At 37.2% G+C, this 16,142-nt stretch overlaps 1 protein-coding gene across 1 annotated transcript in view; it reads right to left on the bottom strand.

Moving 5' to 3' along the window:
- Nucleotides 1-16,142, bottom strand: part of negr1 (neuronal growth regulator 1) — a gene marked incomplete at its 5' end in the record, with an annotated part of 130,710 nt that overhangs the window by 43,346 nt on the left and 71,222 nt on the right. Inside the window, 1 exon segment of the mRNA XM_037698058.1 lies at nucleotides 8,503-8,651. Within this exon segment, the coding sequence (XP_037553986.1) occupies nucleotides 8,503-8,651 (149 nt within the window).

Below are 16,142 nucleotides of genomic sequence, written 5' to 3' on the forward strand. Positions count from 1 at the left end.
ATATATATACAAGAGTATTTGCAGAGTAATACCATTACATTTACTGCTATGGCTTGGTTGCTTACATCAAAACATGCAGCAGATCACAAGCATTCAATGTAGTGAGTCAGAAATATTAAAGTAAAACAGCAGACCATTGAATGATATAAAGTTTCATTTTAAAGATGTTGTCCTTTGGGCACATCTAACTGAGTCTAAGTAAATCACCAAACAAATACAAAAACAGCTGATTCTAAAAATGCAAATAATTTCAAGAGGCATGATAATAAAAATAATCAAACAGAAGTTGGAGATCAGACTACACAATGGCTACCCCTAACATAAACATACAAGAGGCACTCTGAATCTATTTCATGGAGCCTACAAGCCTGACAACTTAGAAACTGCATCATGTTCCATTTTATATTTAAGGCCAGTGTGCATTTCTTATTTGAGATTTAGCTCAATAATATTGACAAGCCAAAAATACATTTATAGCATGACATCATCGAGTAAAAGACTTTGTATAGTAGCACGTGCTCATTTGCTGATCTTTCACAGGTATAAGACGAAGACACGTTAACAAAAAGAGTCGTAATGTGTTAGATAAAATAAGATTATTGTAGGACCTTAACATTACCGTTGAAAGGACAGCACTAATTTAATCTTTATAAAAAATGATTTTCCTTTTAAAACGCTGAGTCTTTGAGAAGTACGACTAAAGCCAGCATTTGCAAGAGAAAAGATGTCAGCTGCTAAAGTTGTTTTTTTAAAAACATTCCTAATGCAAATGAGGATGCAGATTGCACATGAATAATGTCTGTGGGATGACAGCAAAGTGAGCGGCCAGAAGCAGATCGTCCACTAATTTTCAGAAGCCATTTAAAAAAAAAAAATTGGATTGGCTTCTGAATAACATCATGACTAATTTTATAATTCAAAAAGCAATTGATGAAAGTAAACTAGGACAGAGTCACCATCAGCAGCCATCACTGACTGACGAGTAAAGACAACATGAATGACATGCTAGGAGCGAACGGTGCAAAATGCACAAAAGCACAGCGGCAGTGCACCCCGACAGAGTTCAAAGAGTCTGACAGAAAATACAGGAAACTTTGGTATCCAACCTGATGTCTGAACTGAAGTCGGGCTGACAAGCACAGCATGATTCACCATTTATCTAATAATCAAATAGTCCAAAGTGAGGCGCATAGACTGTTCCAGGTGTGCCAAGAGAATGGATCATATTTAGAACAAATAGCAAGTTAACAGAATAAAACCAATTAGCAAGTTTTCATGTAAAAAACAAACGTTTCTTAAACAATCTGACAAGGCTGTCACAGTTAGCTGAGGCTGGACCCAGGAAATGCAGACTGTTTAACTAAGAATAAACAAAAAAATATTTTTTAACAAAAACACAGGCTGTTGTGGCAGCAAAACTTACCAAAAAAAAAAAAAAATCACAGATCTGACATGGGAAGGCAAAAGGAGAGTCAGTGAGGCAGAGAGAGAAGCCAGCATGGTGTGTGAACACATACGGCTCCACTGGGGGGTCAATGAAAGGATAGAGGCTGATGAGAGAAGTGGCTGCAGCTGAGGCAGGTGAAACAGGAAGCAGGTGTAGATGGGTGTGGCAGGCTGAGGAACAGAGGTTATCTTTGGAAAACTCCTGGGATTGGCAGAAACATTGGGAGGCAACAAACAAAACGAACACAAATTAAAAAAAAAAAAAACAGAATCCAAACACCACAAGAAACAAAAACAATCCTCAGAACAGAAAACCAAACGTGAAAAATCACAGCTCATTGTTGGTCTGGTAGATTTTGTCGCAATCATTTTCTCTCATTGTTTCCATGTCATGAACTGCAATTATATTTTTGTGCCTTTTGCACAGAAAATACAGACAACAGCTTTATCTTATGACTTAACCTGGTACACAATAAACTACTGTACAAACTACAATTGTTTGTTTTAATATTTTCAATCCACACAAAAATATTTTTGGGCCATTTCATTATTTCGTTAACGATTATTACCCAGCTAAACACATTCAAATGTGTCAATTAATTTACTTAGAAGTACAAACAGTTATGACAAGCACTCTTGACTGCACTGATTGTTTTTTTTTTCATTGCCGTATTCAAAACATATTAAAAGAGTTCTGAGCTCTAAAACACATGCACACGCACATGCACTGATGCAGCCATTACTCCAACGAGTGGTGACGGAGGCAGCATGCTGCCTCTCTGCTGCAAATAACCCAGCTTATGTTTTACTGCAGCTTTTAACACATAGCTTAAAGTGGTACTTAGCCGGAAGAGTTCACAGACTGATAGTTTGACAGCACAGAAATCAAAATGGTCTAGCCGCACAATTGGCAGAATACAGCAGATGGTGAGGATGCCACCATTCAACTCATTTCAAAAAGAGAGAAATTAGTCAGAAACTAAACATGTAAACAAACACAAACTGCAGTTCTCTTTTTGTCTTCATTTCATTAGAATAAACACTTTGTGCATTCCTAATAGCTGCTCTGGTCTAAAGGAAATGTGTTTGCTTTCTTTGGGTGAAGGACCTAAATTCAGAGTTTTTTTCTCATTCGTGACAATAACGAGCTTTTTGCTGGACTGATTTAATGTGATTCTAAAAGGTTGAGATAAAGAGGATTCACACTGGTAAATAATAAGTCCATTTAGGATTAAGACATCATTGAAACATAGCTCCTAATGGTGATTTAATTCCAAACAGTATTTCAAAATGTATTTTAAGTGTGTATAAACCCCTGCTTTATGAACGTATAATCCACTGCTAAACCCCGAAGTATAATGGGATAACAAAAACAAACCACCCACATTGAGCTGCTATTTACATTTCAACTTAATATATCATGCTCTATCAAACAGCTTCTTCCTCCCCATCACATCTTCCTCATCAGTGTCTACTGACACACTCTAAAAAAAACCAACAACCTGTGGCTAAGTTTCAGTTCTATTTGCTTGACTGTAGCGGCAAGGTGTGGACTGAGACTGAATGCCAATTGTTGCTAAGAGAAACATCCGAAGTGGTCTTTACTCCATCAGTAGAGACCGTGGAAGAAAAGAGAAGGAGGAATAATCAGATTGTGTAAAGCTTAAAAACAACCAGAATGTCAAGGAGGGAAAAATTAGCTCCAAGGAGGAAAAAGTGGGAACAAGAGTAAAAAACAAAACATATGCAGTAGTCCCTCGCTACTTTGCAGTTTAACTTTCGCAAACTTGCTATATTGCGGTTTGTCAATGCGCATTAACATATTTTTTTTTAATTGTAAAGGACACAACTGTTAACTTTAATATTACTCAAGTGATTGAGAAAGTACTGGATACAGTATTGCACAGTAAAAATTTAACGGAAAAATAAAATACTTCGAACAGGTGCCGTCATTTTGTAGTTTTCTCTCAGTAAATCTACACTGTATTCCCACTGATAACGACTACATTTCCCAGAAGTCAAAAGTGCTCTGCTCAAAAGCCCCGTTTCCTTCTGCTGAAATAAAAGAGGGGCATTTTTGATTTTATCTGAAAACTTTGATGCTTATTACAGTAACTTCAGAGCACAGCGGATGCAGAGAGCTACACAAAACCCACAGAACCGGAGCAGAACCGGAGCAGAACCAGACCTCCAGACCCATTGGTGAATCTTGAGAGCTGGAAGCCGGCCCACAACGGCGTAGGTCCAGTGCTCCATCCGGAGCGCACCAGGACTTTTTAATCTCTCGGGTCGGACCAGAATCGAATCGCCCGTTGCTGTTCTGCAGAGCCTGGTAAGTAAAATTCAGTAGCTACAGATAAGTATGTTGTTAAAATTAGTAGGTTTAACAGTTTAGAACATTGCAAGAGTACGGGAAGGGTTTCTAAAGCATAAAAAATATATATATAAATACTAAAATAAATATAACGTCACTACTTCACAGATTTTCACTTATTGCGGGGGGGTTTGGAACCTAACACCCGCAGTAAACGAGGGACTACTGTAAAATGTTAAGGAGTCAAAGAGATAAATAAAATGGAATAAAAGATTAAGAAGCTGACGGTGGCAGCTCAGGGAGCTCCTTCCTCTTTTCTTTCTCAGGGTTTTATTTTATTTTATTTATTTATTTATTTTGTCTTTTTGCCTTTAAGCCCTTGCTAGTGTCACATTAAGATCATCCATTTGAGAATCTGAAACGAGCCTTTGATGTTCTTTGTGCATACACAAACCAGGGAGTGGAGTGCTCCTTTGACAACAGCCAACTCTACATACATGTTTTTTTTTATTTTTTTAAATCTTCCTCTATTCTGAGTCTACGGCCTGCTAGGGACAATGTTATCATCAGAAGGAAAAAGCTAAACTAGTAAATTATTTATTTCACCTGTTCATATTTCTTTGAATACATGACATGTTAAATGGACTGTACTTATAGAACTCCTTTCTATCTTATCGAGATACTCAAAGCGCTTTACACAACAAGCTGTGCCTCATTTACCCGTTCATACAGCACTCTACTAGATCTCTATAAAGCTAATGGAATAAATCATTCTAAAGAGACTAATCAGAGCTTTATCACATTCATACACTGATGGGACACATCAGAGGCTTGCCCAAGGACACTTCGGCATGCGACTGCTGGTGGATTTGAACCCACAACTCTTGCATTGGAGGACGACTGCTCTAACCACTTAGCTATAGCCGCCTCCTGCATTAAATTAAATAAAAACTGATTTTTCTTATAAAACACAGAGCAAACTACTTTCCCCATTTTCTACATATGCTCTTTTTGCCTTCTGAAAATGCAGGTAAACAAACAAACAAAAAGGAAGAAATAAATGTTTACAGACACATATGAAGTGGAGCTGTACAAGAAGGTAAATGCTTGAGAGTGGGTTTAAAATAATTAGTTGGCTCATTTTTTCAGGACTGAACGAGTTAAAGCAGATTTAAAGATGTTTGTTAAAAGGAATCATCAAACTGTTTTATGATTTGTTTAGTAGTGAGCACATAGGGGATGTCTGTGCATCCCAAAAGAAATAAAAAAACAACAACCTCGGAACTGCTTGTTGTCGAACATGTTCTTTAGATGTGAACCAAAAGAAATCATTTATCCTGCTTGATTAGATATTCAGGATGCTAGAATTTATCTTTTCACTAGCTTTTTAAATTATATTTGTATTCTAAGACTAGCCCTGGGTGTACGTTACGTTACTCACCTGGAAGCCCAGAAAATTGTCTCAGAGGAGACATCAGGCTGTGGATGAGGGGTTTCCACATTAGGACCATGACTGTGTCTCATAGATTTCTAAGGATGGGTGTTGATGATGTTCTAACACTTAATCATCTGCTGCAGAGTCTTAAGACCACGTGCATCTCATGCCATTTAATGAGTAACCAACTTATTATATCTGTTTCAGGGACATGATGAAGGATTTCAGTCTTTTTAAGTGTGTGTTTTTCTAGGTCTGTGAGGAAAAATTAAACTTTGCATTCAAACACAGTATTTCTTAATTAAAAGCACCAACAGAATTTTTTTAACACGTCAGAAACCCTGGCCTAATGAGTGATAATAGTAAGGATGGCCCAGTCCTGTGAAGGTATTTGCTTATGTTATTACAATTTGCAAAGCAACTCAAGCTTTTTATCTAAATTGCAAAAGTGAGGAAAGATGATGAGCTGGGATAATCTGAGGTGCTGTGCTGTCGATGTTCAGCGAGGAAACTCCAGGACTTGAATTACAGTACGCTTGCTGGATTAAAGTGCCAAGTTGAAGAGCTTGTCATGTCGGCTTTGGGAGACTGTGCAAAAACTCAGAGAATCAGGGCTATTGGGGTTATGCTCGCTGCATTGATTTTGTGCAGAGGCACATTGATGGAAAAGCTGAGGTTCCACCACCAACACCTGTCCTCAGCAGTGACCACTTTACACCTGGCGGTTTTACACACTTTCTCCAGTGACAGCTAGGATCAACGGATGAATTGCTGCTCCAGATGGAATTATGACAGCTCAACGTGCTTCAGCTCCAACCCTCCCCACCCACGTTTGGCTCACTGGTTAATCAACTTTGACTTGTTAAAGTTTGTACACACCTCGAGGTTTGTTAAGTCGAGAGATGTATAAGTTTGATATTTCTTTTCAAAATGGTTTATCAGTGTAATCTCTAATTCAATGGCACTTTTTAATGGTAAAACCTACCTCTATTCATGCCCCTGGCCTAAACTGTTAGACCAGTGATTCCTTTGATTTGATGATTAATAACTACAATCAGCTACTGAAATGATGACAATGTAAGACAGAGATGGGCAACACTTTATATTTCCAAACGGTCCCATCAAGACGTTTAAAGCAATTAAAGGGCCGCATAAAAAAACTGGAAAATAAATAATCTTTATGACAGATAATCTAGAACATTTTTTAGCCTCTTTGTTATTGTAGCATAGTTAGCATGCTTTATAAAACATGTATTTCCCATATCTTTTAGGAATATAAGACATATTCTATAAACTGGGTCTTGTGAAAATATGTCCTAAACATTAGCTTAACATGTTATACACATTATCTTAACATGTTATACACGTTAGCTTAACATGTTATACATGTTAGCTTAACATGTTATACACGTTAGCTTAACATGTTATACACATTAGCTTAACAAGATATACACATTAGCTTAACATGTTATACACATTAGCTTAACATGTTATACATGTTAGCTTAACATGTTATACACATTAGCTTAACAAGATATACACATTAGCTTAACATGTTATACACATTAGCTTAACATGTTATACACATTAGCTTAACATGTTATACACATTAGCTTAACATGTTATAAACGTAAGCGGAAATATGCAAAACACACTTATATGTTTGTGATTCTAAGTTTTTAAGGTTCAGTCTAGTGATGGAAACACGATGACTTAAAATATGTATAGAAAACAAATTTGTGCAAGATGTTTAATTTAATGTCTTTAAATATCGTTGATAAATTGCTTTTTTTTTAAAAAAACAATCTTCTTTTTTTTTTTTTTTTGCAAAAGTTGCATTTTATTTATTTTAGACTAAGGTAATTGGGGGCCTGATGGAGATTGTCCAATGGCCACTTTTGGCCCTCGGGCCTTAAGTTGCCCACATCTGCTGTAAGAGCATGATGACTAATCAGAACAGGCATAATGAAACTTGCCTTTTGCATCCATCTGCTAAATTCAGTAAACCTTTGACTACATTATGAAGTAAAAAAAAAATGGTAGTGTACATGTTTGTAGCATTTGAGAACATCTGCTGTCTAATAATGTTTTTTTATAACTCCTCTAAAACACAGTAAATCTCAACCACATGTTCTTACCTCCTCCTGCATGTTGTTCTAGGATTACCTTTGCCAGGATTTCAAATGAAAGAACCTACATTTAAGTGTTTTTTTTCAGAATGTAAGTTAATCCAGGTTTTTCCATCCCTTGAGGTTTTGATCCACTTTTATGTTCTTCACTTTCTCTACAATGTCCAGAATCCATTAGATTGTAGTTGTTTTGACTTCTATTGGTCTGCAGAGAAACAACAAAGCCTGGTTTATGGCTCCACCACAGCACCCTGTTACAAGCCTTCACTGGAGGGGTCTGAGGAAATGTTTAGGTAGAACACACAACTGCATAAAAAAAAAAAAAAGCTTAGAAATGATGTAGTAAAAACCTCTTCAGAAAAGAATGAAAACGTTAAAACTGCAATGGAATATGTCATTAGTGTGTCAAAACAAAACCATTCAAATATGAGAAAGCTTTTAAATGATTTTGTTAAAACAAAACAGAAGTTCCGTTAGATTCACAGCTGTCACAATAAAAGATTAAATAAACGCCTTGAGACAACATTCTTACTTGTGATATGATGTCTCAAGTCTGCTGTGCAGTGCTTTGCCATATAATAAACCATAAAACTCTTCAAAATTATGTTAAGTCGGCATTTTATGGGCATTTTTTATGGACATGTTTTTCAAGAGTGATGCTATAACCAACAATAAATAATTGTGCAGTGCATCACTGATGCACTCACAGTTTGGCTTCTGATGTTTTGGCCTCTTTTGAACTTAGCGAGCTTTGAAAATTATAAAAGGGCTGAGTCTCAGACCGCTTTAAAAGCTGCATAATCTTATTTGACACTCGGCCTGCCATTACTAACCTGTGCAGCTGTGGTTGTAATTATGATTTCATTACTTTAAAGCTAATATTCATTTTCAGTTGGTGTTTTCACCTAGTGCACACACGCATAAAGACTTTAGAAGCAGACACAAAGACCCACACAGCCACACAATTGACTCTGCAACCATAGCAAGAAATAAGTTTACAAAATTGTTGAGGAAAAAAAAAAAAATAATTCCACCAAGGTGCTGCATTGGATCTAGTTCTGTTGCACTAAAATATATATGAAAAAACACCAGCAGGGGTACAAACATCCAATGACACCACCAACACATTCATTAATTTGATATTTATCACTTAGTCATGAAAATGTAGGAGAACTTACGAATAAGAGGCCCACTGGCATTAGCTGTTCCTAGCTCGTTGGTGACGACGCATGTGTAATTCCCGTAATGATCTTCTGTCATGTTGGTCACTGTAAGAACCGATCTAGAGCTGAGGTTCTTGATGTCGATGCCCTGGCCCTTGATAATCCTGAAAAGAGCGACACAAATGCAACAAATGAGGCTTTGATTTCTCAGCTACACACAAAGTGCCAGGGGATAAGTGGCACGAGTCAAGGATGGAGCAAATGCCATCTAGAGTGGATCTTCATCATTACGGTGCTACATCACCCTCTTCAGCAGATCTATTTATCCCCTGGTTTGTAATTTCTGCTTTGAGGGACTTAGACAAGAAAGGACCCAGGAGTGAACCAGCAGGCTTGCCACTTGACATGCTGTTCATCCTTTTGTTGCAGGTGCACAGGATTATAAAAAAACTATTATTCAAGTAGCTTGCTGGCATCTGTGCATAGAAATTAACAAATGCTTATGTGTTCATTTTGGTGGTGTTCATAAAATAGAGATTATAATATATTGTATTCTGTTAACCCCTATGCAACACAGTGTCAGTGAGATTGTTGTAGAAAGAATAGTTTTTTTGTTGAGTTTCTCCCCTTTGTGTTGGCTGCTACAGTTTCAGATGTGGAATAATGGACAATATGATACCCGGGAAGAGAAATGCTTATATTTTGGCCTCACTGTGCCCTCCCATCATCTATAGTTTGGCTCAAGTTGTTTTGAGTGTCGAACTGAGCTAAAACACAGAGTGTGACTATATTTCTAACAAATACACCCAAACATGTTGTTTCTTCTCTGGCTACAACTTCATCAATCTTATCCTCAGGCCATAACCCTTTTCTTAGTGTTACACTCAACTCTACCCTTTAGCCCTTTATTTTATGTAGTGGTTAAAATACTATTATACCTACAAGGATACAAGGATTTTTATTGTCATTCTCATCACATGTGGTACATGAGGTGGAACGGAACTATGTACACAAGGTCCCAGTTACATCCAACAAAAATACAGAAAAGAAAGAAAAAAAAACATTAGTAAGATCCGAGTCATGAACTAAGAATATAGTAGATTCACTCAACTAAGAATACACAAAACTAAGAACACACTAAGCACTAATAGTACAAAAACAACAGCAGCACGAACATGAGTCTGTGTGAGCAGATGAGGACTAATGAACACAGCAACATGAAATAATCAGCAGCATGAGATCAGCATCATGGATAATCAACAGTACATATCAACAACCAAGTGGCATTACAGCAATTTTTTCAGTTTTCTTTTTAAACTGTGTGTGTGTGTGGGGGGTGGGGGGGGTGGGGGGGGGGTGGAGAGAGGTCTTGATAAAAAGTGAGTGGACTCAAATTTACCTGAATACAATTTAGTGGAAACTAATTGATCTACTAACAGTTTCCGAAGTTAGCAAAAAGGCTAATCCACTAAACAAAGTTAGTTCCGCTATTAGCTGTTAGCAAATAAGCAGAACCGTGCCCACCACTCGGCAACAGTAATGATTTTCCTTAGGAAATATTGTTGATTTTCCTTAAAAACGTAAAAAAAATAAAATAAAATCACGTATCAGTCTCTGTCAAAAACTAGATATCCAGTTGATTGACATGTTAAAACTATGATAAAAACACATATTGTCTGTTTACACAAAAGACAATTGCAATATCTGATTGTGCATCTTCTTCAATATAGGGCGTTCCATCTTGCAGTGGAACATTTTGACCACTTTACATTAAAATTAAGAGACAAAAGAGCACTCAAAATCTAAAAGTAAGAAATACGATTGAGCCAAAATGTTAATTTGTGTGTTTCATGTCATTACTAGTACAACATCAGACCAGTCAAGGTTTTATTTTATTTTTTTCTGTTAAGTTGAAAGAAACTTCCCCACCCCTACAGACAGATGCATAATTCTCATCCACTTCCATTCAGGAATGAAAGGAGTGACACAACAAGAAAAAGATTTACTTGTCAAAACTGTCATGCTGCATCTGATAGAGATGAGCTGCAGGGAGAGCTCTACTAATGTTACGGCTGCATCAACACAGACTGAAAAAGCAGCTTTCATTTCACAGACACAATGGATGGGCAATGAAGAAGTCAATGCTAACATTGTAAAAAGGCTAAACATGCTCTATGCCTGAGTCCTTTCACCATTGTTCAGTTCACGATGATGATGATTAAATGAAGAAATCACAATTTAGCCAAGTAAGAAGTCACAGAAGGAACGAGTCCTTGAATTAAGTAAAGACTAGAATCATGCCAACCAGCCTCCTTGGCAATTTGAATAAATTGAATCCACCCCATAATTACAATTAGCACAGTGTGAGCTGATGATTGAAATTGTGCTCACCAGGAGTGGGTAAATGATGGGTAATGAGGGTAATTTGGTTTTTAAATTCAAGAACTGACACTTGAATCTTGCCTGATTGATGTATGTGTCGCAAATGATTTAAGCCAGTTGCTAGCAAACATTTTATTAAAATGCAATGTGAAGGAAAAAAAAAGACACAAGGACTCTTAGAATGTTTTTGTGGACTTGTTCAACAGGCTGCATGAATTGGAGCATTTTTACATTCTTTTCCTGAAAAGACCAACTACAATGGGTACTATCAAAGTGGATATGTTAGGACAAGACGGCAGAATTATTTAGTATACAAGTATATATACAAATACATATATATGCTGTGTGTATATATATATATATATATACATATATATATATATATTACTCTAAAGCTTTAAAAGATCACAGAATGTCAGAATTTCAGCTCCCTGCCTCCTCTGCTCTTTGCCACCTGCAAGCACTCTTGGCCACGCCCATTTCTCAGCTCTGCACGCTGAGCAGCTGATCAGCTGATCAGCTACAGCAGGAACTTTAAGGTGCAGGAGCAGCTTTTTCTGCAGCTCTGGGCTGTACAAATGTGCAGCAGGTGCTAAATACTTTAAAATAATTTATTTTATATAAACATTACATGCTGATCCTGCGGCTCATCCAACAATCAGCCTATTGTGTGTCATGTCCAATCTTTTTTTGAAAAACCGCGGTAGAGAGCCCGTGATAAATGAACCACAAGTAGCGAGGGATTACTGTACGTAAATTTTAGGGGTGCACCAATTGCAGTTTTCTGGTCGATCAACAATCTCTAAAGAGTCTGACCTGCCAATTCTAATTTTGGCCAATACTGATTTTGTTTTATAAGTGACACTAAGGTCATAACGCACCTTCAATATTCCAATCTAGAAACAATACAAACTTGTTTTAACTGGCCATGAGGTAGTGCTCTGAAATATAAATTAAGTTTAGACTAGGGATGTTGTAAAATATACTTTTAGTATTCGAGTAATCTATAGATTATTCTGGCGATTAATGGAGTAATGGAAAACAAAATTAGTCAGGTTCTGCAGTAACTACCGTATTCATTTTATGAGTAATACAGTTAAACGAATAAAGAAAATTAAATAAACAACTCATTTAATTCCTCTTTTAAAAATATTTTATTGCTTCAATTGAATTATTTTTAACCATCACATACAAATCTAAATGCTGTAAAATAATTTTTATGGATTGGAAAACTGAATGGAATTTACAAAGTAGGATCTGGGAGGAAGGACATAATTTGGATTGAAGGTGGAGATTATCTTCTGGAAGCCTTCATCTTCCACCACGGACAGCGACTGCATGTCTGCGATGATCATATTTAACATGCTGTTTGTGAACTCAGCTGCGTGCACAACCCAACATCCTGGAGCCCTTTCTACGAAGCTGTCCAACGTATGGCTCTGCCATTCACTGAAAAGAAGTACAATAAAATTATCATTTGTTTGTTCATTGTTATGCCTTAATACATTTCCAAGTGTTCTTCACTGGATATTATAAAAATATTTAATATTGTTAAGGGGTAATCTACACTTTCTGATGACCTGCTGCAATCAAGGTAACATTAGCATGTCAGTCGTTTTTGATTTATGCTTTTATTTATGTGTGAGGTTTGAGGATGCTTTAAATAAAACCACCATGTCACTGAATGACTTTTATTCCATCACAGAAAAATCTAAATGCTGTAAAATAATTGTTATGTATTGGAAAACTGAATGGAATCTGTTAGAAATTGAATAAGTAAGATAGACAATGTAAAAGTTTGAGTTTGTACATTGAGTTCTGCAGACTGTTTAGTCTTGGTTGCTTAGCTATAAACAAATATGACGGTAGTAATAAATGCAGATTAATCCCAGTTTAAGTCATAAACAGCAGTAGCAAGAAGAAAAAAATCCTACTAACTGGTGTAAATACATTTACACTTTAAATATTCATCCTAAGCATCTCATTTTAGTTAGGATGGAAGTACAGCTATAAATAAATGTGTCAGTCTGTTGCTGCTTTCATCGTTAACAAACTTGCATCAAGTCCTGCAGAGGGTTTTTTTCCCCTCACAGAACTTACAGATAACACCCTGCCAGGTAGCCACTATGATGAGTCAGTAGATGTAACGTTAGCAAAAATATGCCTCATTTAACATGACAGATTATCACACATTTAGGTTCATGAATTTTGCTATGAGAACATAAATGATACCTGTTGCAGCTGCGGACGAGTTTGATGCTACAGCGAGTGTTTTCCCTTCAGACGCTGCAACATCGATGACGTGTGGTTACTTCAGTTCTGCTTTGCAGTGGAAGCATTGCGCAGTGTTGTCTTTTCTGTCTAGCCTAAAATGTTCCCAAACTTTTGACAGTTTTTGTTGTTTTCAGGGCTCTTCAAATAAACATTTTCTGTTTCCCTCCACAGCTACAAAGTTAGCACAAAAGCGGTAGCGGAAGCTCCAGTGTTGTGTAACACAAAAACCTTCCGGCTAGACCACGGTGCCCTGAATAGTTTAACGAAGCTTCGAGGCAGATCAATTTGCCTCAAGGATTTTTTTGTAATCGAGGTCCTCGAATTATTCGAGGAATCGTTTCAGCCCTAGTTTAGAAAATTGTTAAAACTACAAAAAAAAACAACAACAAATGGTAAAATCAGTTTCCCATGTAAGTATCGGCCATTGCCTATCTCCCATAATTAAGGAAATTGGGGCCCTTAATACAAACACACACACACATATACATATACATACATATACATATATATATATATATATATATTCATAAAGTTTTCTGAAGACTACTTAAACTACATAACGCTCACTAGATTAACAGGAAAATGTCTATGTTTACATATTAGACAACAGGGTCAAAGACATAACAACATGACAATCCAAATGAGACAAATTTAGGAAAATGTAGGATTGGGGAACGGATAAAATATGAATGATTCAAAGTTACTGTATAAATCTGATAAGGTTGAGTCAGGGCCTCTGGACAGATTCTTCATTGTTGGAACGTTGCATCTTTTGTACAAAAGACTTATTCAGTCTGAAGAGCTGCAAGCCTAAATACTGATCATTAGTGCCTTGATGGCCACTTGCTATTTACAGAGGACTGAGTGATATTCACATCACCAGCATAATAAGAGTGGGCAATTGGACACAAAGGTCTCTGCCCTATTTAACAATGGATGGGTTCTTGTCACAAAGACGACTTCCAACAATGTTCAGTCAGATCCTCTGGACTTTTTTTTTTTTTTTGCTGAGACATTTCATCCTTCATACAAAGGACTTCTTTAATCTGAGAAGCCACCAACATTCATTCAACCTTTACTTAGACAGGTAAACCCCATTGAGCCTCGAGGACTCATTTACAAGAGAGACCTGATTTCAACAAACGATGAAAACAATGGACAACAGCGACAACAATAAACAGTGTTAAAAAGGCATAAAGATTTTTTTTAATTTTTTTATAAATAGGATGGCTAAAAAAAGTAACAAACAACATCTAGATTATAAGGCCAATGTAGAAAACTAAAACCAGGGACATGTCTGCATTGGTCCCTGCCAGGAGTCCAACAGATTCTTAAAGCCACTTAGAGAGGTCAACGTTGAGAGCTTCAGATCTTTTTGTAAGATATTCCATGAAACAGGAGCGGAGTAGGAGAAGGCCCTTTTTCCAAGTTCAGTCCGCACTGAGGGAACACTGCAGGTAATAATGTCCTGAGAGCGCACGCTGTAGCTGCACTCACGCAGAGACATGTAGGAGGAGATGTATGAAGGCAGCAGACCAAGAAGTGATTTAAAGATCAAACAAACTGAGTCCCACAAACAGCACACTCCCATAGTGGAAACAAACTGAAGATTTTGGAAGATGGCTTACTCTTCTCTCGAACCAATGTTCCTGTGCACATCTTCATCCCTGATACTGATCTGCTTGATATAAAGGAAAGTTGGTCCAAGAGAGGAGTGCAGTCATCTTTGTGAAGAGAACCTGTACTTTGTTAAACAGGGGCAGAGGTCTACGTGTCCAGTTGTTCCCCTCTCATAATGCTGTTATTGAGTGAGTCTCACTCAGCCCTCTGTGAATAGCAAGCAGCCATCAGGACACAAACGATAGCTGCTAGGCTGATGGTCCTCTGCATGTGAACAACTAGGTTTTTGGCTGTCCAGCAAACTGGTTGATCCACTATGAGAAGGTGCTGTTTATAAGACTGAGTTTGTTGCATCTCCTCCGACAGAAGAAGTCTTTTGGATAAAAGATGAAACATTTCAAGAAAGAAGAATCCGTTTAGAGGACCTGACCCAACTTTGTTAGATTCATCTACATGGATTATTGTGCATGCATCAGGATGCTACTGCCTATAACGCCATGCATGACCAACACTTCATGATGTTTTTCTCGTCAAACATTCATAAAGCCCTTCTTATATTTCCCCCTCAGTTGTATACATGCATGAATATTTCTGTACAACCACACACTTGTAAGGATATTGGAGACAATGTGAGAGATCAAAGTCTTGCCCAAGGATATGTGAAGTCACTGGGGATGGGCTGATCTTTTCAAATGTAGGACAACCTCTATGCAGTGAGCCAGAGCCGCTCCATAGAAACAATTGAAATTAGAGCTCTGTGTCGACCAGCGATTGTCAGCTGGCCATTTTTGTCACATAAACGTATTCTATCCAGCCAACAACGTATTACATTAATACACACATTTCCATACAGGAATTAGTTTTATTCCACCTCAGAAAGGGCTGATGACCAATCAGAGCGCTTGCTCGGACCTAAACCACACAATAAAAGCAGCAAAAAAACATGCAGCAAACACTACTGGCTTGTTTGGTCCTGTGTTTACATTTAATCTTGCTTCGTGATGGCTCCTCCAGCACAGCATTGTATTTTTGGAACAGGAGCAACGAAGTGAAGGAAGAAAAAACTCAAGTATCGATCCCGCCATGTTAGTATCAACACAGTCCAATGTTAAAGTTAGTAACATATGTTGCTGTTGATTTTCAGTCATCCAGAACATGGCAAATTAAAAGAAAAAGACAGTTCTGTTCTGTAGTTGAAAACATGCACGTTTCAAGACTTAAACTGCACGAGGTTGGTATCATTATTATTTAGATTTGGATCGATGCGTACCTGACTGACGTATAAGTTGAATGAAATACAACAACTGTTCAGATTTAGGTTACTTTAAAAATATTGTATATGTATCAGATTTAGAACCATATATATATATATATATATG

Source organism: Nematolebias whitei, chromosome 3 (genome assembly GCF_014905685.2).
Source record: "Nematolebias whitei isolate Nwh7 chromosome 3, NemWhi1, whole genome shotgun sequence".
Lineage (NCBI taxonomy): Eukaryota > Metazoa > Chordata > Actinopteri > Cyprinodontiformes > Rivulidae > Nematolebias > Nematolebias whitei.